General features: G+C 42.4%; 1 protein-coding gene across 1 annotated transcript in view; it reads left to right on the top strand.

Annotated features, from left to right (window-relative positions):
- TOP1 (DNA topoisomerase I) overlaps positions 1-23,879 on the top strand; it is a 67,327-nt gene that overhangs the window by 19,024 nt on the left and 24,424 nt on the right. Inside the window, 4 exon segments of the mRNA XM_066330582.1 lie at positions 10,179-10,281; positions 19,838-19,964; positions 20,499-20,557; positions 23,282-23,377. Coding sequence (XP_066186679.1) covers positions 10,179-10,281; positions 19,838-19,964; positions 20,499-20,557; positions 23,282-23,377 — 385 coding nt within the window.

The raw sequence follows: 23,879 nt of genomic DNA on the forward strand, positions 1-23,879 counted from the left end.
GGCATTGCCCTGTTTGCTCACCTTCTGCCCTGCTTCTCCAGAGGCGAGTGCCCCTGGCTCCTTCTCCTCAGCGACTCGTGGGTGACCCTGGGCAGTTCTTTTTGTCTGTCTGCCGGCACTTACATCCCTCGGTGTGGTGGGTACATCCCTCCCTTTGTCTCTTCCCGGGAAAAGATTCTGTGTGACAGCCCCGCGTGACAGTGTGTGCGCCAAGCTGTGGATCTGTGCTAAAGGTTGGTTTCTTTCTGACTGTGAAAATAGGATTAGTCCCCCTTGCATTAGCTATTTGAATGCCCTAAAATTTTACCTTCTTTCATAGTTTTAAGCTAGTTTTACACCCCTGGATGCCAGACTGGTTTGTGAACAGTTGTCCAGACTTTCCTGGTGAGTCCGTCTGTCCTGCTGTGCCGGTTATGTTAACTGTGTTTGGCGCAATGGGGAAGAAGCAGGGGAGAATTTGGAAAAGCCTGAGATTAAATGGTGTAGTAAAAGTTTTTAGTATTTGTAGGTCTGAAATCCACAAGGAACCTGCTTTTAACAACTACTTTATCAAAACTTTTCCCCCCTCCTGTCGATTTGTAACAGCTGTTTGTGCTCAGCCACAGTCATTTATATTTGTGTATTAGCAAATGGGGATACAGATGGAGCTGCAATAAGTGTAAGGCTTTTGAAACCTCAGAGGTAACTGTGATCAAACTTGTTCCCACTAGATCTGTTTGTGCTCTTTAGATCCCACTCTCGGCCCCATCCCAGCCTCCTGATGTGTGGGCTATGGCTGTTAAATTGTGAGGCAAATGTGTTTCTTAGTTTTGCTGCTTTTTAAAAGATGGACATGCAGTGCAGAACTTTGTTTATTCATGTGGTCGTAGACTCATAAAGCAGTAGGAAAAAATTGCTGAAACCATTTTTACCCCAGTAAGGGAATGCAAGGAACTCCAGTTCTGAATGGAGGAGGCAATGGAAAATAAGTACTTCCACTCACAAAAGCGTAACCTTATAAGAATAAATATCACTAGGGACAAGAATGGGTTTGCTCTTGTTTCCTTAGGAGACTCTTCTGCACTCTGCTCTCTTCATGCCAGCACAGCAGCATTTTAAGCTGTTCACTGATGCCGGTCATTTCTTGAAGTTTTAATTTGCTGTTCTTTTTTATTCTGCTTTGTTAGTGGAAACATACTAATGGGTTTCAGTCTCTGACTCTTATTTATACAATTACAGGAGAATGTTTTACATCTTGGGAATCCCTGGAAACACGTGTTTCTGTTCACATGGAACTTTTTTGGTTTTGAATGCAAATAATGGATTGAAACTTCATTGTTGCCTCTCGGTCGGGAGCCCTTTGGCATGTGTAAGAAGCAGCTATTAATTTAGCCTTTCTGTACTGATCAAACATGTATTTTCATGCTTTATAAGGCTTCCTTGGACTTGTTCTTTGTGTAATATTGTCTTCTGCAATTTTACTTGAAGTGATTTTGTGCATTTGTTACAACAGCTAAGATCTGCTGTGGAAGGGGCATATGTGAACCTGCCACCTCTTTGAGAAGAGGTGCTGACAAGTCATTAAACTTGCTGCTTCTGCCTACACCATTAGTTGTTTTGTTGCAAGATGCCTGTAGTGTAGCAGTTTCTTAAGGTCAGCAGCCCTGTGTGCCACACAGCTATCTCAATTACTTGGGCATTAATTGCCACAGAGTATTAGCTACTTCCCCAGCAGGTGAAAAAATGAGGTGCACAGAAAATAAGCAATTAATCCATTGTGGCTGAAAAAAAAAAAACTGAAGAAGGGCTCAAAACACGTGCCCTCAGGGTGTCTGTCCTCTTTCTGAAGAGGCTCTTGCAGCACATCTTGCTTTACCTCCCGAGCCTCTGCAGGCTGGGTGAGATTGATGAAATGCCAGCAGTGACATTTGCTTCAGGTTAACTTCATCTCCCAGAGGTTCCAGTCACACTAGATAGGAGTGATCAGTCAGGGTTTTTTTCTGGCATCCTTAACGTCTCCCTGATAAGCTTTTAATATTTGGGGTATGGACAAGTGCACAGCCAGCATGGCCTGTCCTGTGGCCACCATATGCTGTCCCTGTTAGCAGTGATTGAAGTTGTCCTGAGGTTTCAGTGGAACAAAAGGTGCGTTGATCTTGTTTGGCAAATGTTGTGTTTTAAACAATCTGTGTAATATCCTTGCTTGTGTACTAAAACTGGAGCATAGAGGAACTTCTTGAGGAGTTGGTGGAGCTGTTCTAAAGGACTGAGAATGGGTGGAGACAATTCTCTATCCACCTTTCTCTGTTGCCCTGTGAAAATTCATCCAAGTCATTGCATCGGTTTCTTCTTTTCCCTGTATTCAAAAGCAAGGAATACTGGGCCTTCAAATGACAAGACTGATGAAGAATGCCGTATCTAAGGGGTCTGTCTTGTTCTGAAGCCAAGTTTCCCAGACAGGTCCTTTTAAGGAAAAAGACATAATATCTGTCGGGCCCTGGTGTATCTTTGCCTCAAGTAACTGCTGAAGTGTGGAAAGGGGTTGTGAGGTCATTGGTTTTACTCTGTTTCTATCAAAAGTTTTCAAGCTTTGGCAGAACTGATTACAGGGTGGCGTGGTCAGTTCTGGCTCAGCCCAAAACAGGTTTTGTCTCAGAGTAAATATAGTCTGGGAAAGGGATAGACTCAAGTCTCTTCAGTTGTGCTATATTCCTTCATTTGAACCCTTAGAAAAAGTAAGAATGCTCTCTGGTGAGGTTTTACATTTAGTAATCAAGTTCCTGCCCTAGAAAGGAAGAACTGTTGGGTTGTTCTGCTCTACTTCTCCAGGCTCCCTTTTTGAGTTTTCACAACTTCTTTTCTTCTATTTCATGTAAGATTGGAAAATGAGTGACTGCAGATCTAAACTTGACAGTAAAGAGCTGCATTTTGTATTCCACTTGTGCTTATTCACAGTTAGTTTAGTTGTTTTGCAGCAACTATAAAACTCAGATTTTATCTGGTTTATGGAGGGAAAGAGTGAAGTGTTGAAGTGTTAGCATCCCTGAGCTCCTGCACCTGACCCAGCGAGGCACCTGAAGTGAAATAAGCTTGAGACAGCACAGTAACTTATTTCATTGAAATTTGACTTCAAGAAGGGTTTTAAGGACTTAGATTTCTGTACCAGTGTAGATTGTGGAGGTATCTTTATAAACACTGGTAAAAGGTTTTGTGTCAAGTTGCTTTTGGAATATAGGTATCTTTGCCATTAAGTATGGCATTATGAAATGAGGAAGCAGAAGCCAGACAGTCTTGCTTCATTATACTGCAGTTTCTTTCCTTTTTTGAGTGAAAAACCCAGATCCTACTTCTGCTATTGAATTTCAGGCTTAGGTTATGGGGGACTCAAGTGGTGGTTTCACTGTTTCAGTCACTCTCATTTCAGTATTCCAAATGTTTTGCAGTGAGTTATTGCAGAAATAAACCAGCACAGCAAACAAACCTGCAATACTTTCTCAGGGTAAATGTTTTATGTGGATTCTGCAGTTGTGTAAATAGGGCCAGTAAGTGACATATCCAGTTTCACTTGGGAAGTTTACTTTAGATTATAGTTTTCTACTCCAGTGTTTCATCCACAATACCATCGTCTCTCTGAACAATGCCTTCTGGGTATGGTTTTCTGCTCTTGACACGTGTAGCTGTGTAGAGAGGCTTTCCAGTTTCTGTACCTTTCATATGTTCACTTTGGTTCTCTTTGCCGTGCTTTATTGGGAAAGGTGTTGTCTCCCATACCTAGATGCAGTTCTGTTTTCTGCCCAGGAGCTTCCCTTCTTTCTTTCCTGGGCTACAGCAATGTCAATCCATTTAAATAAATTCCAGAAATGCTGTTTAATCAATTACTGGAACACCATGACCGTAATGTGACTTCCTCTAACTGGAATACAAATATTTTAGAAAAGTTTGGACCTTTTCCAGATTACTCAGGTGGGATTATTGTATGTGGGTATAAAATTGTTAAATCAAAACATGTATGGTCAGATGGTTTGTCCAGAGTTATAACCTGTGTAAGACTGAGGGTCCCTGTGCCTCAGACCATGTGCTGTGTTTGCCATATGATGGTTTTTCTGAGCCACACAGGGCCTGCAAATAGGATTTTTTTTAACTCTGCACCATGTTTGCTTTCTCAGGCAAGATTTATAAATTGACCAGCACCTCACAGAGTGACCTTTACACGTGGGATTACATTGCCTGTTTAGGTAATGTACTATAACCCTGTCAGTATCTGTGTTAAAGATCTTGGATAATGACTGAATGTTACACTCTTTCTCCTGGCTGGTATCTGTGTATTGTAAAAGTTAGTGCAACACTAGACTGTTCTGGTCAGATGCCAAGGGCAAAAGTATGTGTTCTTTGCCAGGAACATGAATAATATTCTAGACACCTTGGACTACATTCGCATGTTTGAACACTCATAACCCTTCCTGGCATCATTTCATCGACTAAACTGTGGTAATTTTAATAGTAGTCTTTATATACAAAGTGTAAGAAATTAAAACTCTGAAAGTTATATGATTTGACAAAATAAATGGAAAAAAAACCCTTGAAAGTAAGAAATCTTCTGATAATCTGCATTTTGGGATGAATGCTTAGAAGGAGAGCCTGTGGGGGAGGGAAAAAACCAGTAAAAGTCTTTCATTTAGGCAATAATAAAGAGACTTTAAGCTTTGCTTATTATTGCATCACAGCCAGTGAGAAGAGTTCAGCCTAACCACTGAAGAGGCTGCTGTGGAGTACCTGGCCTCACATGAAGATGGTGTTTCAGCTGAGAAGGGTCTGACGGTTTTTTTCCAGTGACGGGAAATTTTCAAACTTGACCAGCTTTTGAACCTAATCCAGTGTTAGAGTTACCTTGCTTTCAGCTGCATAATTTAGCAGTGGAACTGGAGAAGTCTTTAAGACTTTCTCCTCCTTTCCAGAGAGGCTGAGAAGACCCTGCTGGTTTCATCCCTGCCAATAGCAGAGGGTTTCTTGCTCATGCTTCAAGTTGAGTGCCAGAGAGAGCCCTGTACTCATACACACCAGTGATCCTGAAAGCCTTGAGAGCTTGTTTGCTTCTCTTGTAACACACAACACTGAGGCATTTGGTTTAACTCCAGGCAGAAATTTCAGCCACTCATCTGAAGTGTTACTGGAACAACAAGAAGTTCAAAATGTTGGTAACAAGATGGATTTCCCGTGCTGTGTCCTCAGATTTTGGGCACAGATTGCAATCCCAAGAAACCAGAAGGCTTAAATTACCTTTCTGGACATCAGTGTAAAGAAGCATTGAGATGATGCTTCAAACAGATTAAACTCAAGCACAGTCTGCATTAGAAGTATTTCTAGGACAAGGAAAAGAAATTGAGATGTTTCTGGAACTAGATGGAAAATACAAAAAGTCCCTGTCTGTAGAATCTAGTAAGACGTTTTAAAGAACAAAGAAACCTCTCTGTAAGCAGGTTAATAAGCTATTCAAATTGAGCCCACAAAAACTTAGAAGAAGGTGAACAGAAAGACAGCAAATCTGAAAGGCTAATATTTATCTTGAAAAGCTACAGTTGACCAGAAATTGAGGTTACCAGGTGTTAATTTGCTGGCTACCTCACTTAATTGGGGAAAAATTGGAAGGAGCCAGATTGTGCTCACACCTTGTTTCTCAGTTCTTAAAAAAAAAACAAATTCTAGTTCAAAATGATGGAAAAGAAGTAAAAGTGGGTGTTGGGAGTGGGATAAAATGGCATCTGTAGCATCCTGTATCATGTGCCAACACTACTCTCTTGACAGCTGTACTCACTGGGCATACAAGAGCTTACATCCCTTTCTGATTTCAGTATTTTATTAGAAAAGTTGCTGTCAAAACTGAAATATTAATGTAGGAAGCAGCCCGATTTCCCTTGATTGTGACATGTAAGTAGTATTTTGGAAGGGGCGCAGGAACAGGTGTTCAGAAGTGTTTTGAGGCAAATGAATTTGGCTCATGAATTAAAACATCACAGTCCCACATAATTGTTTTGTCACCAGACTAATTAAGCCAAGGGTTGTCCTTGTTGTGAAAGGGGACTGCTCACCTCTGCCATCTGTTGGGACTCTTCCTCTCCAGGTGTCAACTGCCTGCTGGAAGAGCCTTTCTTTGCCTTCATCCCTGTTCTTGCCATGCTGCCGTTGGAGATGCCTGACCTTTTAGAGCTCTGTTCCTGGATAAAGAGTAAAACTTCCCTGTTCCAGGCAGACGTGTATACAAGTATTGCAAATAGGGTTATGACTCAGCCTTTCCCTGGGGACTCGGTGCTGGAGCGAAGGCGGAGCAGGGAACACAGAGCCACAGACCAAAAGTGCTTAGAATTTCCCATCCTTAAATCAGTGTCCTTGTAATCTAACAGAGTTAAAAGATGAATCAACCCTACAAAAATGCAGAGCTGCTCGTGATTTGTTGGAGGTACAAGGGGATGGCAGGAATAGTACAGGGACTGCGGTAATCTTTTGGAGACACACCAGGCTCAGCATTAACAGACAGAGATCCAGTGCCAGAGACATCAGGCTTTCTAGAACAGAAGAGATGCCAAAAGCTCTGTTTGGGTTAGAGGATACTGAAGGGAAAGCCTCAGGGGTAGTGGATCCTTGCCCAGTGAGCATAACCCTGTCCCTGCTCTAACCTTGTGCTGAAGAGAGGCTTTGCATTTTCAGAAATACTTAAATGTCACATAAGCTTTTGGGGGTTTAAACTTTGCTCACAGTAGATGATGGATTTTGCTAATGGTCTTAGAGAAGGAATAGTATTTATCTCCTTGTTTAGTGTTAGATGGAACAGACATACTTACTGAAAGACATAAAAGGCAGGAAAACAAATCTGAACGTGTGATAATGTCAGAGCTCTTTCCGTAGCTGATGTGAGGCTGGACTTAGTGAACTACTCATCAGCTGCAAGCTGGGAGAGAGCTACTGGAGGCTGGAAGATTCTTCTAGGAATCAATATGCTAAATATATCGAGGAAGATGCATTACAGACAGGAACACTTCCCGCTGATTGCCTGTGTGCTGATGAGGCTTGGAGTGCGGTGGCCCCGTTCCCAACTCAGTCATCTGTTGCCTGCGTAGTTCAGTCGGAGGTGATGCTGCACTGGTTCTTGGCAAGTGGGTACACAAATGGGAGTGAAAGAGCTTAAATTTGTTTCATGTCAGCCACCAAATAACCATTGGCAAGGACTCCTAGATAAAGCCAGTCTGGAACAAAGCATTTTTGTGTAGAACGCCAAAAAAAAGAATCCTGTGCTTTTTAATGACCCAGTCTCCTGAACTTCATCCAGCTCCACCCTCAACAAAAAAAGAAAGACCAAGAGCTTTAATGCCTTCTCAGGACATACATATGTCAGTTCAAGACTATTTAATAAACTCTTTTGAAGTCTTGGTTCTTAACCTACCTCATGGCATTGTGTCAGAAAGCAACACCATGGAGTTTGAATACTAGGCAAATATTCCAGAATAATTTAATCCTTAGGTGATGTGCCTGGGAGGCAGACCTCCATGGAAGTGCTACATTTCAAGTGTTGTTCATAGTGAGAGACACCAGGTAGCTCTGTCTTTTCACTTTCGATTTGAGACCAGGCACAGGACCCATTGTTCCTCAGCCACTGTGGCCTTTGAGCCAGAACAGCTCTGTGGAAGACCTTCCTGTTAGCAGTCCTTTGGTAGACAGCAAAGGAAAGCTGTCTGGCAACAAATCCTAGCAAGCAGAGCTAGTTTAACTAGTCAAGCTTTTTTTTCTTTTTTTTTTTTTTTTTTTTTTTTCTTCCTGCAGTACCAGACTTTAATTGTCTGAAAATGCCAAATCACTGGAAGCAGAGCCAAGGGTTGAGGAAACAGATAGCCAGCTCCAGCAGTTCTGGGGTATATCCCTGGAATGGCTCTCCAAGAGTAAATATTAATTTCAGCTGTAAAGCACAAGTCAGATGAAGGGATTCTAGTGATCAAGGTAAACTGTTGTGTTTTTTGCTTTTCTTGGTGACAAGTCATCATGTGGCTCTTAGTTCTGAAGAGAATGGCACTGAGCACAGTCACACACGTTTCCCATTGATTGGGTGGTAGGAAAAATTGATTGTGTGTGTGCTATACAGTGACTGTACATAGCTCTGTGTACAGCATCACGCTGGTTTCTCTCGCAATTTACCTATTCATCATGTGTAAATAGCTGCTGTTTGCTGCAGCCAGGGCTGTGGGAATCAGTGAGTAAACCCTCTGTGGAATAAACCCCAGGCAGTTTGCAAACAGCCAGAGCTTCCAGCTCCTGGCTGAACTGAAGAATCACAAGTGTGAAACGCACTGCAAAAACATTTTTGCCAGTGAAATGTGTGTTGTCCTGGTGGGAAGAAGGGCTCCGAGAAATTGATTCTCTGCAGTTCAGAGTGTGTGGGCGTCTGGTCCCCACACAGTTTGCTAGAGATGCCTGCAGACTCTGCCTGCTGCGAAAGAGATTTTGCTCTTTAGGTACTCGAAAACTCTTGGGTGCTTTATGCTGTAACACCAAATGTTCACATAACCTGCCACGTGCCTGTATATCAAAATATGAAAAACTTAAGCCCTGTGATTTAAATGTGTGCACTGTGTACACCAAAGCACTATGGAGGAAAGGGGAAGAAGGCAAATTGAAGGTTTGAATGTCAGAATTCCTGTGTTGGTTTGTTCTTCTGCAGGCTTCCGAAAGCAAACCTTGAAGTTACAGAAAGCAATAGGTTAAAATCTATGGGTATATTTGTTTTAAATCCATTTGAATGCTTTGAGTTTTTAAGAGCTGGTGTCAGTTAAGGAGAAAAATGAATTTGTGGTGAAATACTTGGAGTCAGGAGGATGAGGCTTGTTCCTGGCTCTGCAGTGCATTTCCCATGTGACTGTGGAAGTCACAAAATGTTTTTGTTGCAGTTTCCTATTCTTACTGCAGGGATAGGAGTCTTTTTTAGAGGCATGCTAGCATCTTTACAGTTAATAATTAAGCATTAATACCTTACATCCAAGATCTCTGGTGGAAATTCTAGCACTGATATCTGAGAAACAATTGCCAAAGTCAGCACAGCTTTTAGGTTTCCTGAAGAGCCTGCTTAATTTTGATTACTTTGAGAGTAGCACGTTCAAAACAAATCCTGGGGGGAGTCTTTGGGTATTGCATGTATCCCTCCCATCACACTGACCTTGACTGTAAGTGGCCTTTTGAGGTGCTAGTTCAGCCTCAGCTCCTTTTTAATATCTTTGGAAAAAAATGCTTGTAAATGTGTTTATTTACAATTCAACTGTGTTGCTCTTTTTCGCTGCTGAATTCATTTCCTTGGTGCTTTAAAGGACTTCATTGTAGAGCACAGTTGTCACTGAGGATGGGAAATGTCACTCAGAGTAGAAGCTGATAGCAATAAAATTACTGTGTTCCTGTAGATTCACTTGAGTGCCAACTCCCATTTTTGACCTGTCACATAGTTGGGACCAGCCCTGACCTGTGTAGGTGGGTGACCACCAACACAGCTCATTACAGCTGTCAGGTTGGATTTTCTTGGTGGGGCTGTTATCAGAGGGAGGTAAATGTGTCCTGCAGTAGAGAAGCAGGAGGAATCCTCCTTTTCACCCTTTCTTTTCATTTTCTGCCATTATTCCCCATTTTCCCTGCTTTCTGCCTGTCATGTTATGTACTGTTGGAGATAAGAATAAAATGGTTTTATTTCAGAACAGGGAGAAGGGAGGGATGCTTTGTCAAGATTAAATACTTGTGGAAGTAGAAGTATTAAATTTTCAGATTCAACAGGCCTGATGCCTCAGCCTTATGCTTTGTTCCTGTATCCTTTCTGTGTATTCAGCATGAATGCTTCGAGGCATAGGAAGTCAGGCTGTCCATCTGCCAAATAAGGTTGAACTTGCTGTATCAATAGGTACCTAGTTAATGGAAGGGCTGCATTTCTTCAGGGTCTATAAAGCATTTAAAGGGCGTTGAACTGAAGACCATGTTAATGCAGCTGTTGCCAAGATGAATTAACTTGTGCTGCAGGAACAATGAAACCATTTAGGACCTCTGAAACCAAGACTTTCGTTACAAATTTTGAATCACAGAAATACTAGAATGCGGTGGGGAAAAATGCAGAGGTTCACGAGGGAGGTGTGGAGGTTTCTCCCAATTTAATTTCTTTTGTTTTGCCTCTCTGCTTACAGATTCTCACAAACACAAAGACAAACACAAAGACCGAGAACACCGGCACAAAGAGCACAAGAAGGACAAGGAAAAAGACCGGGAAAAGTCCAAGCACAGTAATAGGTGAGGAAAAAGTGGATGAAGTCTGTGTAGGCTAAAACACCATTGAATGTACAGTCATACAGGAATTCTCTGGTAATAAATGAATATGGAATTGCTACATTTTGAGTGTGGTTTTTATAAGTGTAGGTGCTTTAAGCCTGATTTTTGTCATTGCGTGCATTTCCATGTGGGTGGCTGAAGCTGTGCATCTTGCAAATGTGAGCTGATACTAATGTATAAACGATTATTGTAGCTTAGTGTTAAAGGTGTAGAAAGCTAGCTCAGCCCTACCTTCGTGCAGATTGATGGGTTTTGTTCATAATCTTTTGTGTGTGGTTCCAGTTGTTTGTCAGAAATGTGGAGTTCTCTTCATGTTGGTATAAACCCCTGCTGCTTTAGCACAGTGAGACCCTCACGTGGCTACTAAGCCTTCTCATAATTAAAAGTGTCTGTAAAGCTGGTCCCCCAGAACCAGGGTGGTGTCCTTTGCCTGTCACCACAGTGCCTGAATATCTCTGTGAGGCAGCACTGGGAAACTGCTGGGTTAGATGGATCCCAAAGGACTGTGTGCTGGTTTGTCCAATGTGGTTTATACTCCACACTGCCACTGCATGGGGAAGGTGTTTGATGCCAGTCACTTGCCAGGTCACCCACATTGATGTGAGGGCCTGTAGCTCTTCAGCAGCTGAATTCCTTGATCCAGTTGCTCCCTGGCCTGGGCTGTGAGCTGCAGGAAAGCAGAATGTGGAAGTCTGTGTGATGATTTGGTGTGGTGGAGAATGGGGCAAGTATATCACAGCTAGGATGTTACCCAGGGGAATTTTCCTTGTAACTCCTGACACACAAGTGTCATGGACCCTAAATTGCCACCAAAATTTGCAAAAATTAGTTCCTGGAGGGAAAGGTTCTGGTGCGACATTTGGTGAATGACAGATAGTGTTTGTGAGGTGGGCAAGCAAGTGTATTAAGTAATGGCTGTGCAATAGCACTGTCCAAAAAGTAACAAAAAAGTTTGTGTTAACAATGATTTCTATTAAAAAGAAGCATGAAAAGGAGGGAATCTGTGCAGAACAGTGGATTTGTTTTATTGGGCTCACACTTGATGCGAATTTTCTGTGATCTTACAAGAAGTTACACAAGCCTACTGTTCCATAATGTGTCTTTGATGGGCAAACAACCCTAGGCCAAATAACTTGCATTTGCTGGCTCTCACAAGGATGAAATGCTTTAGGCATGTTCTTTGCCTTTGTTCACACATCTATATTGCCTTGATTTCTAGTTTTCATTTTCCTGATCATCACGCACCCCAAAACTGACTGCCTCACATTTCCAAATGTTCATTGCTTCGCTTCAAAAACCATTCTCTTGAAATCTCAGCAGAGCACATTCTTTTGTAAGGAGTAATGTAAGCACTGTCTTTAAATTCTCAAATTCATTAATGCTTTGAATTCATTTGTGTAGGAGTTGGGAATGGTCAGCGTGTTTTTAACTGGAAGAACTAATTGTGGCTCATAACTTGAAAGCTGACTTTGCAAACAATAAATACCAGGAGAGTGGAAAGGAGACAGCATGGCTGTAATGTTTTTTTGAGGTGTAGCTCAGGAGGTGATATGTAATCATGCCTTATTTTGAAGTACTTCCTTCCTCCCTACCATGTCTTGAAATCCCTCTGGGAAAGGCATCATGTTTTCTAGGCACTGTGCCTAACGCTCCCAGTTGTTCTCATGTCTCTGATAAGTGCTTGTGTGTCCTGTGAGCACTGTATCTGCTGCATGCTGGGGTCCCAAAAGAAGGTCCCCCTCTGTGGGTGGTGTCACTAAGAGCCTGCATGTGCTGGGGGTTTGTTCAAGGCATTTTTGGGGAGAGATTACACACTAGTGCTTTGCCCCTCAGGTTGCTTCACAAGGGAGGGCTTCACATTCCTAGACTGAGTGCACACTCTGCCTTTCGAAGCTGCCACCTTAAAAACGAATGTGTTATAGTGCTGAATCTGAAGATCTGGGTTTGAAAGTGGTTCTCTGGGAAGTTAACACACATGGACATGCCTGTGATCCTCTTGGGGTCACTCCTTTAGGAGTGCTCCAGAGTCTTCACTATCCCATTCATGCTCTGTCATACTCAGGGTTGCTTGCTGTGTAAAAACAGCAGACTTGTAACAGAACTTCATGGAAATAATTGAAATTTAAACATTTCTTCCCTAAATGCTTTGATTCAGTTGTCATCCATGCAATTCCATAAATGCAAGTTGCTGTGAGATTCAGATTTTAGGTGACCATTGTTTGAAGGAAAAAACGCCTGCTGGTTTGTACTGAAGTTTGTCCTTTGACAATGAGAAAAAGTGAAAAATAGCCATGAATCTCGTAGAAATTAAAGAAAAAAATCTCCAGGGAACAAGAACGGGAGGTTTCAATGGTTTTTACCCATATGAAAAACTTTTAAAGCATTTGATAAAAGGCTGTATATTAATCCTTTGGATAAGTTTATCTTAGATTTATCGAATTGCATGTAAATCTTCACAAGATCCATTCTGTATTTCAGAAAAGCTGCTGTGTTACTGCAAAAGCTGTGCTGTATCTTGGGTAGCTCTCACAAGAGGTTGAGTGGTGCTTTAGCAGAAATCGAAGCCATTGTTTTCTGGGAGGCTTGGATTGGTACCTCTGTGACATTTTATCTGTGGTGTGTGAAGAGCCCCTGATTGCATTCTGAGAAGCACAGTTAAGAGCAGTGTGTGGTTGTGTTTGAAGCAGATCGTTTTTGTGTGTGTCTGTAATAGTTTGACAGTTTCATTTCCTGTCCTGTACTTAAAAAAGGCTTTTAAAATAAAACCTGCATCAAGAAGACAGAACAACTCCAATACAGGAGAATAAATGTTTCCTGTATCCAGACTTTGAAGGATCTAAACTGCCAAGATAAGTCTCCGAAATACCTAAAATAGACAATTTTGATTTCATATGACAGAAGTGTGTGGAGTGGTATGTAGAACTTCTTAATTTTGGTTCTTGCTTTCTTCCTCTCCCACTCACAAGATGACACTTTGGTGTCTTAACCACTCATTTACAGCTGTAGTAAACTGGGATAGAACATTTGTGTGCCTCAGACCTCCCTGTCACCCCTCAAGGAAAGAAAATGCAAAGCCCACTTCAGAACCGTCCATATCACGGAATAAATCCACATCACTATCCAACAAAGTGTGTTTTTTTGCTCATTTTCTCAGCCCTGTACTTCTTGGTCTCCAAACAAAAATCTAATACACATCCATTAAATATAAATGTCAGTGGTTATAAAAATAAAATGAAACAAACCCCATGTGGCAAAAGGTTTCTGATCTGTGGGAGTTGAGTGTTTCAGACAAATAGACCACATAAAATAATGGAATAACAGGTCCTTTGAAGCCAAGCCTTGTTAGGGTTGGAAGTGTTGGCAGTACCAGGTGTGTCTGTGCCAGGTGTCCTGGGCTCTCTGCAGGGACAGGGGACTGCCAGGAGCCTGAGGAGGGCAGGGCTGGCTGTGACAGGGGATGGGAGCAGAGAGGCTGCTCTGCAGTGCTGAGCTGGGCTGTCAGCCTGACAAGCACCGGAGCCACAGGAAGAAAATCTTCTGTCACATTGCATATTTCCTCCATTTACTAAATCTCTTGTGATCACAGCTTGGGATGAACCTAGGCGTGGAACACAGAAGGGATTCGCAGACCTGATCTTTGCTGGCATAATTTTATGGTTTTGGTAGGAAAAATACAGATTCCAGGCATTTGCTAGCCACGGATGAAGATCAGTTTCAGTTTAGATTTCTTGCACACCTCTTCTGGTTTATTATGTGATCCTGATCTGCATGGAACGGTGTGTGTTGGGGACACGAAGAGGCAGGAGTGCTCAATTAGGGGTAAAGGCAATTTTAAAAAAAGACTTCACACCAGCTGTTCACTAGCATGGATGGGTTTGGTTTTCTACCCCATTTTAGTGCACAGTTCGCCTTGAGCAGTTTTCTAATGTGACACTGCTTTCCAATTGTGAAAGTTTTTGCTTTTTTATTTAATAGTCTTCTTAATTCTCACATGTCCATAGAAAGTGTGTGCTAAGCATGATCCTCATTTCAATGTGTGAATATTGTTCTTACTCCTAAAATTTTCATCAGCTGTTGATAAGTCCAGCTTTTTATCTCGTTCCTCTTGCTGAAGGCTTGATCCGTTATCTGTGAAAAGGCTCCTTTCACCACGGGGAAGAATGGTTTCAGGTGGTTTTATTGCATTACCAGAAACCCAGCAAAACGTTTGGGACTCACGTGTTCATTCCATATGATAACCCTCTAACAGCATAATATCCTGCAAGCCAGCTGAAAACCTGTCTCTCCCTGGGGTGCTGCTGCTTTGGAAGTGCTCCCTGCGCAGGCAGCTCTCCCTTGGTGTGCATTAGCCTGGATGTGATCACAGGTTTCCATTAATACCGTATTGCGTCAAAAGAGACACGGGCCGTGGCACCTGTGCCCTGTCCCCATCGTGTTTTGAGGCTGCTCTGAAATCACAACTCCCTGTTATTTTACGCTTCAGTTGTGCTGCAGCAGCTCCCGAGTAGGCACGGCTCCGATGGCAACCAGCTCTGGCACTCGCTAGTAGCAGATTCCCTGCCACGAGCTAATTACAGCAGAGAGAGGAAATAAGAGACACTTTAGATAAAGCATCCTTCCCAGCTTGCGGTTTTGAAGCTGGAATGGAAAGGGCCTGGGAAGGGATTATTAACGTACATAAATGGCACCTGAAGAATGCAGTGTTAAATTACTGCGAAGCTGTTGCAGTTTGAAGGAGGAAGCTGTGATCTGCACATCTGCTGTTCTTTGGAAACACTTTCCACTTGTGACTTTCCCATGTGATCTGGGCCTGAGCAGCTGCTGCCAGGTGCCTGGGCTCCCTCCCTCTCCCTCTCTCCTGCAGGCATCCTCATTGGGAAATATATCCGTGCTTACAAGGGAAATGGCTTCTTCTGATACATTTTCTGCTTCATGTGCTTCAGCCTGAGCTCCCCACAGCCTTTGGATGTCCTTGTTTACACCAAAACTGTAAATGGAAGGCAGTAAGCAAGCTGGCACAAAGGATGGAGTGCTTCAGGAGATGTGTGTGCTCACCTGGCCTTTGTCTGAACCAAGCCAGTAGTACAATGATACCCCTGTAGATGATGTAATCCCTTGTTCTGCCTGTGTTAATGTGATCTCCCACTGCACTTGGTTACCTTAAAAAAAACACTAACAGTGCAGGTTTGTCAGCATTAGACACCTTCCAGAGGCATATTTCCGAGTTCTGTTGCAGTGATGCAACTGCAGTGGTCTGGGTGAGAAGGAAGACCTGACTTTGTCAGCAGGGCTGCGTATGAGCAATTGTTATGATCCAGTTGTCCTGTTTTCAGGCTAGCTTCCCCTGGAGCTTCCCTCTATCTTACAGGGGTTTTGCTGTCCTACTTCCATGATTCCAAGCTGGCTTGTTGGCAGAGAGGTATGTGCAGGAAAGGTAACAAAGGATTCACAGAGCTCTGAACAATGATTCAAGATAAAATTAGCAGTGTGCATGTGATCGTGAGACCATTTTGCTTGGTTTCTGTAAAGAAAAGTGATTTTTTTTCTTCCAATTTTGAATTGACCAGGAAGATAGACTTCTGATCTTTAAATTGTTCCCAGTCCTTCCTAATAATAGCTTTGGGATTGTTTGAAATAGCTTTCTGATAGAAGGCTGAAACTCCATCTTCAGGGTAAGGATGGCATCCTGTTGCCTTCTCTTTTCTTTTGAGATTAGTGTGGTGGTTAAATTGTGTTCCCTGTAGGCTCACATGTGTATCTGAGCCAAATGAAAGACCAAAGCAGCTCAGCTTGACTGCAGTTAATATGCGAGCAGCTTGCTTTGCTTTGGGAGAAAAAAGAAGTTCCTCTGCTAAGGATTGTTGCTCGAGGCCTTTGTGATCAGCTCATTTCCAAGGGAGCTTTTCTGGGAGATGGAGATTTCCATCCCTCCAAGAGAAGAGGGGCACAAGCCTTCCTTGATGCACATGACAAAAGTTTTGTGCTGAGCTGTTGAAGAGCTGTTGTCCATTGTGGGGAAACACACAGGGCTGGCAAGCAGGCTGCTTACAAATAGGGGAAATAAATTTATGCTCTCTTTTAACATTGGAGTGAAAAGTACACAGTATCAGGTTTTTATCTAGGGAATTCCTTCCAGTCACCAGGAGCAGCAGCAAGCAGGACCTCGGGGCCAAGCCGCTAGTGCTGATCTTTGGAAAATGAAGCTGCAGAGTGAAACTGGAGACAGAGTTTCCTTAGGTTATCTGAGCCCACATTGCTGGGGTGAGAAATTTACTGCTCATTGTAGAGCAAAGGGGAAGGATAGTCTTATGATTAAAAAATGAAATCAACATCTAAGACTGAGTCAGGAAGCCAAACTTCTTGATTCTGGCTCTGATGCTGAAAAATCTGAGAAACTAAGCTGAAAAATTCAGATTAGATTGCATGACAGCTTTTCAATGCTGGCCACTTACTATCAAGAGGGATGTCATTTGAGCTTCTACTTAACAAGCCTAAGTTTTTAGAGGTTTTAGCACTTTTTTTTATTCCTGCTGTAGTCTGTAGGCATTCAGCACACACAAATATTGTCTCTGCCTCTCCAGACCAATGTGATTTTGTTTCTGTTTCTGTCTTAGCTTTGCAGCTAATAGACTGTCATCCATTAACTTGTTTTTAGTCATGCTTTGTGTACATCCCAGGGCTCTTCCAGTCATGAACTTTTGGCTGCTAGTGAGATTGATTATCATGCTTTGGAAAACCAAAATGTTTCTCTATTTTGGTTTTTGGGGTTGTTCTTTTTTTTTTGCTGTTCTAAACTCCCAAACAACAGCCACTGCCATGAACTTTACCTCAGAGCATTAGCTCCAGTGGTTGCAGTGTGTACCCTGCTTTAACAATGCAAATTAATGTCTGAGTAAAACATTTTATTTCAGGTGGGATTTAAAGATTCAGAAAGAGTCAGAAAATAAACACAAATAGACTTGGAAAGAACAAGATGTGTCTGAGCCTTGCCTGTGTTTGTTATGTTACTGTTTTGTACGTTAGAGTTGTAGAATCACAGAATGGTTTGGGTTGAAAGGGACATTAAGGCTCACCTCATTCCACACCCTGCCATGGACAGAGACACCTTCCCCCAGACCAGGTTGTCCAAGGCCTGTCCAGTCTGGCCTTGAATACAGGGATGGAGCATCCACAACTTGGATTGACACAGGAAGGTTGAATATTGATTGTTGATATTGAATGTTGTTGTTATGAGTATTGGTTTAAATAGGTTGAGATACCTTTTAAATTGTCAGCCTTAAATCTTTAGCAAATGGGGTACCTGGCATACAGATACCAGTGCAGGGTACCAAGTCAGAATTTCCAGACCTTCCTGAGGTTAAAAATCACTAGTAATGCTTGGGTTTTTTGCTTTCAGACAGTCAATGAATCTGATTGGAGCAAAGGAAAATTAAATAGGTGTCTTGAGCTCGGAAGACTGATGAATAAACAGGGTACAGAACCTGGGAAGAGAGATCTGAGCAGCAGCAGCAGGCATGTTGTGGATTTCCAGGATCCAGTGTCAGGATGTTCCGTGTCTGTACTCGCATGTCCTGAGCACACTGTACATAACATGATCTGCTGGGTAAGAATAGTCTGCAGTTGTTGAGTCTGCTCACAGGCAACATGTGGTGCTGTGTGTCTAACTACAAGCGTTCCTAGAGTGCCTGTTGCCTTTTGATGTTCAGATAGGCCTTCACTGCTTTGTATGAAGGGGTTGCTAGAGAGTTAAAATGAAACTGGTTTCTCTTGCTGCTGATCTCTTAGTGTCACACAGTATGTGAATATACTGATTTCCTTCGGAGATGGATTTTCATGCTTTAGCTGCTTGAGCTTGGATGGCTGGTGTTTATTCAATTTATTCAATGTATATTTATTGGAGTGTTATTATTCAAGCTACTCTGTGTTTGAATTATTTAGACCTTTGGCAGGTTCACATGCATCTGTCCACACTGGTGTCTGCAGTTGTAAGCTGGATGTGGGTTGGTGTATTTGTGACTGAGATTGCCTTGCTTCTAATCACACACAGACTGTGGGAACTGGTTAATGTGCTGCTCACTCTCTGTAGCCATCAACCTTTTTGCAGTCTGTTTCTGTGATAGGAAGAAGTCTCTAAGAATCTGTAGTTTTTAAAAGTCATGCTCTTGCCCAGCATTCCCGCCTTGTTTTTCAGGGCTGTGTTCACCCAGATTGCCTTGGGCTTGCACCTGAGTGTTGAAATAACTGAAATAAGGAAAGTGCCTTTTTCTAGTAAAGCTTTGTAGTGCATTTTGTAATCCTAAGGAGAAGCGCGGTGTGTCCCAGAGAACAGCACTGGTGGGAGTCAGGTGCTGAGAGGGAGAGTGTGAACAGCCAGCATGAGGAAAGCAGCTTGGTTGGTGCCTATCCGTGCTGATTTACACCATGCCTTTGACTTGCTAAAGCCCTGGGTGACCTCAGGGAGTCCACACAACCTTATAAGTGTGTACTGAAGGTCTGTAGAATTGCCAGGCTTGTTGCTTGGCTTCCACACCACTGCTGCTAATCCTTGTGGCCAGTTCTTGATGCTTCTATTCTGAGTCTCCTGAGAGCATTGCCTCACTTTTGGCTTCAAGGTTTGTCATTCCATGAAAACGCTCATTTTCATTTGAAAACAGCCATGTGTCTTTCTAGTTGATAAGAAAAACTTGAAAATGTGATGCAAATTTATCCTAATGTCTCAAAAGTGGATAGAAAAAGAATAATAAAGGTTTTTCTTCTCCTTGTATGCATTTTCTCCTGTGTTCTGACTAAAGAGTCTAGGTATTTAAACTCTCAATACTGCTATTCATAACACCAGAGTAGTTACAGACCAGACTCTGACTTGGAAACACCTTTGTTGGGTTCTTGCCTCACAGGATGGGGCTGTTTCAGCAGAGCTGGGCTGGCTGTGGTGGCATCAACAGCTCCAGCTGAGGACCGCGGCATTATTCCTGCCTTTTCTGTTTGACTTTGCATAAACACAAGGACATCACATATCCTGTTTGCTCTGGTTTTCCCATCTGTTTGGGAATAATAGAGATCAGCGGTTTTCTCTTTAAGTTCCAGAGATGAGAGCTGCTACAATGACAAACTGTTGTCTGAGCAAAAGCTGACACGGGCATTGACGGGGCTGGCGGCTCTGTTCCAGTGACCTTTTATGTGGACTAGGAAAAGAGGAAAAGCAGAGACAGTGGGAATTCATCCTAAAGTGTTGAGCTTTAAGTGTAGCAACTGTGGATTTCCTCAGCAATCCAAGGCTGATGGGTTTCCTGAAGTGGAAGCTTGGCAATTGGGATTTTGTGGTATCCCTCCTGTTCTTCTTCCTGTCAAGGAGAATGGGTCATGCCTGACAGGAGACTGTGGTGGATCTTCCTGTTAAGGTGATCCCTTATTTTTTAGGGTTTGTAATCATCAAAGCCTGTGACTCTTTACCACTGGAAATTGTATTAGTCAAATCTCCTTGTGTTCTCCTCTGCAAACACACTCTCTTGTCTTGCAGTGAGCACAAAGATTCCTCGGAAAAGAAACACAAAGACAAGGAGAAAACCAAACACAAAGATGGCAGCTCAGAGAAACACAAAGACAAACACAAAGATAAAGACAAGGAGAAGAGAAAGGAAGAGAAGGTGGGTGTCTCCTGTGGGAGAGACAAGAGGCTGGGTCTGGCTTATGATGCTGACTAGTACAAACTTAGTGGGTTAGATGTAGCTTGTACTTCAGGTTTTTATCAGCTTGGAGAGAATTATCCCAATGCTAACCCAGACACTTTGTGGAGTACTAGATATGAACTCATAAGGGCTTTATCTGCAGGTATGTGAATAGAAACAGTTCCACTATGGAGCTGTGTCCACTGGCTCCACGTTTTCTCCCATTACATTTCACTTTGTCAAGCTTGGCTTCAGAGACAAGGGGGAAAAATCAGTCATATCACATTCAGTCCATGCAACAACAAACTATATACTTAATTCCAATTTTCTGAAGAAATTGGAGGGCTGAAAAATACTGAATTGACTAAGACTCGCAGAAAATGTTGCCTTTCAGTCATGTAGGTCACTAAGGACTACAGGGGACGGAAATAGTCACAGTTCCTTCTGCAAGTTGAATACTCTGTGTTGTATGTTGGAAAATGCTAATCAGCTCCTACTTTTTATGTTTTTCAGATGAAGTCATCTTCTGGTGATATAAAAATAAAGAAGGAAAAGGAAAATGGCTTCTCCAGGTAAGAAATCAGGTCTATGATTTGGAAAAAGCTGCAGTTTGACTTTTCATACGTGCTCAGTGTTTGAATCCTCTCACTTGGTCTTGAGAAAAAATTGGAGCACTCTTGAGCCCTTCAGAAGATACTCAATTAATTCTCAGTTATGAGAATGGGTAGATCTGCTTACCCAGTAACTGGAGATGGGAGTTGTGAGGTACCTGGTGTCTGCCTGCACATGCTGGGTTTGAGTATTCAGGAGCTGGATTCTGCTGAGGACAGATTGAGCTATAGGAACAGTGGTAGCTGGATTTGAAAGAACCTCTATTGTAAAACTGAACCCTGGAGATGGTTTGATGGAGACAAGACCCAGCAAAGCCATTCCACATTGTCTCTGTGTGTCTCTCCTGTATTGTGACTGCAGCCTGAAGCCTTTGCAGGGGAGTGACAGGAGTGACGTGTAAAATCAGAAGTACCTCCAGGAAATGCAGATGTCCTACTCTAGTACTAAATTCCTGCTTATAATAGAACCTCCTGGACTTGAGTGTTGTATCAGTCATTGCTAAGTAGTCTTATTAAAAGCCTGAAGTGAGCAATTGATAGAAGAGTACTTTTTTCTTAATAGTCAACCAAGATCTCTTGTGACTCGTTTACCATCCAGTCATTGGTTATTTTAAGGTGCTAAATCCAGTCCACTGAGCTACTGAAGGTGTGTGGCGTGGTGGATGCATGCACCCATAACTGTTAGTCAAGAACAGCACTTAGTTCATGAATTCTTTCAGTTTATGAGTCCACTTAAAAATCAAAACAAACAAAATTTTTCCAGTCTCACCACATTCTGTGGCTACAGAGAGGCTGGGAGAAGGCACCTGCCTGGCCCATGCCTTTTAGGTATTCTTTATTTGTTTTGAGTGTGCCCTTTTGTCGTGAGTTCTTCCATCTGTTTCATTTCCCTGCTGTTATTCAAAAATGCCGAGGAAGGAGCCGGGCTTGGCGCAGGGCAGAGGCGCCACCTCCAGGCCCTTTGGGGAATGCTCTGGAAGTGGGAAGCAGTAACATTCAGGTGTTCTGTGCTGTAGCAGGCAGTCCACAACCCTCTCTAGCCTCTGCTCCTCAGCAGAATCACATGGTGTGCTAATCTCACCCGGGATGTTGGATGTTCTCATATCAAGGCAGCTGAATTACGTCCACATTTTTTCATGTGTTTGAGAAAAACGTGGAGGAGCCATCACTTTTGTGCCTTCTGCAGGGCCATGTGCTGGCTAAGAGTAAAGCAATTTTTTTTCTTTCTTTTTTTTTTTTTTTTTCCTGCCGAAATATTCTTTTTGAAGTTCTGCACAGAAAAACATTCTCACTCAGATGGTTTTTATTTTCTTCCTTAAGACTTAGTATGATGAGCAGAGTTACAGTCTTGGAAACAATGCAAGTCAAGGTTCAGCTTGGTCATACAGCTCCTTTCTTTTCACAGACTCACGCTTTATTTCTTCCATTACAAAACACTTTGCAGTATTTCAGTGTTAAAATAGATAAAATTCCTAGTGACTTTGCACACAGTAATTCTGCATTTCTGCCTGAAAGGGAGAATATATTAAGTTGGACAATTACCTTTTTTTCCATAGATGTTTTGCAACTGTCTCTACGCTGCAGACTTGTGTCTTAGTCAATTCCAGGCGATGCAACAGAAATGGCTTCATAGAGCAGCTTGTTTTTATCTCCCCTGAGCTGCATCTTCCAGCACTGCAGTGGCTTTAGAGCTGTGAAAGAGCAAACTGCTTGTTCTGCTTCATGGACACACTGCCAGCTAACATGAGACTCCCTAATGTCTCCTGCTGACTGTGTTCTACAAAGCTGAATCCTGCTTATTTTAACTCCTACTTCATCTGATTGCAAAATCCCCACGTTGGCTTGGAAACTGAGTCAATTTGATGTAGAAATTGTTAGTGGGACATGAATAAGGAAGCCCAAGATGGTACTAAGTACTTCAAAATGTAATTTTGGATTCTTTGAGACATCATTTTCTTTATGAACATTAGTGAAATGCTTCTGTGAAATCTAGAAATAATGAGTTTGTCTAACAGAATAGTCTCTCTTGCACTCATACTCTATTTTTTCCCTTATTGCTAATGTCTTGGGATGTTATGGCTGAAAATATTGAGGCTAACTTTGTGGTCTGTTGAAAGGGACAAGATTGTTTGCTTCCTGCAGTTTGGACAGTGAAAAGAGACTGATCTGTTTAACTTTGCCAAATCTTTGTTTCCTTTTCTGGTTTTCACATGCCTCAATATTTAGTTGGCAAAATATTCCAGGGAATAGCTTTCAAATCTTTGTTTAGTTGATAATCTTTTTCTCTCTTAGCAGGCTCAATAAGGATATTGAGTTGAAACTAAACAACATCCTGCATTTTTCTCCACACAGGCATTTCAGTTTTTAAGTGTATCTGAAAGTGTTGGAAGCTACAGTTGTTTTTACTCAAAACCTCAGAGAAACAAAAATGAACTTTGAGCTGTTAAAATTGAACTTGATATTGCTTGAGAAATGGCAAATGCGTAGACATTGAATGACTCTCCTTACACTGTGGATGTTCAGAAAATGACACATCTCAAGTCTTTGGGGTCCTGTGATGGCAGCACATTCTGTGGAAGACGTGCCCATTTTGCAGATGATTATTTCTTAGAACTTAGTTCTTGCTGGTTTCCGAGAAGCTGCTCCTTTGAAAGTAGAACTGTATTTCTTTGCTTCTTTTTGCAGTCCACCACGTATTAAAGATGAACCAGATGATGATGGGTTTTATGCATCTCCTAAAGAGGACTCCAAACCCCTGAAGAGACCTCGAGAGGATGATGAGTAAGTAGCGTGGGTGCTGGTGATTTGGATGTTTGCCTTTCTTTTTAAAAGGAGAGCACTGAGGGAGCAGGTGGAATTTCAAGTGATCAGCACAGACTTCTTGAGATGAGTCCTTATGCTGTTACAAGTTCTCTGAGCAGGGCAGGGATAGTATTTGTGCTGTGCAAGGCAAAATGCCATTACCTGCCTCTGCAGATGGTGCTGTGAAATGTTGCAGAACTAGTAAATAGAAAAACCCCAGAAGGCAGGTAAAGACTGATGAAGACAGTAAAACAGAAATGTTGGCACGTGAGGTATTAACGTAGCTAAGTGGCTGCAGTGGTTTCTTTTGGGCAAGGAAATGACTGCACAAGAGGCAGAAAATGCACTGTCAGCCTGTTTGGAGGCAGGGGAGGTTTGCCTGGAGTATCAGTGTGTCATAAGTTATGCTGAGGGTTGTCTCCAAGAGAAACACCCATGATGTTTGCCTGATGCAGGAACCCACTGAAATACAAGCTCAGTT

The sequence above is a fragment of the Sylvia atricapilla genome, chromosome 16 (assembly GCF_009819655.1).
Source record: "Sylvia atricapilla isolate bSylAtr1 chromosome 16, bSylAtr1.pri, whole genome shotgun sequence".
NCBI classification, from domain to species: Eukaryota; Metazoa; Chordata; class Aves; order Passeriformes; family Sylviidae; genus Sylvia; species Sylvia atricapilla.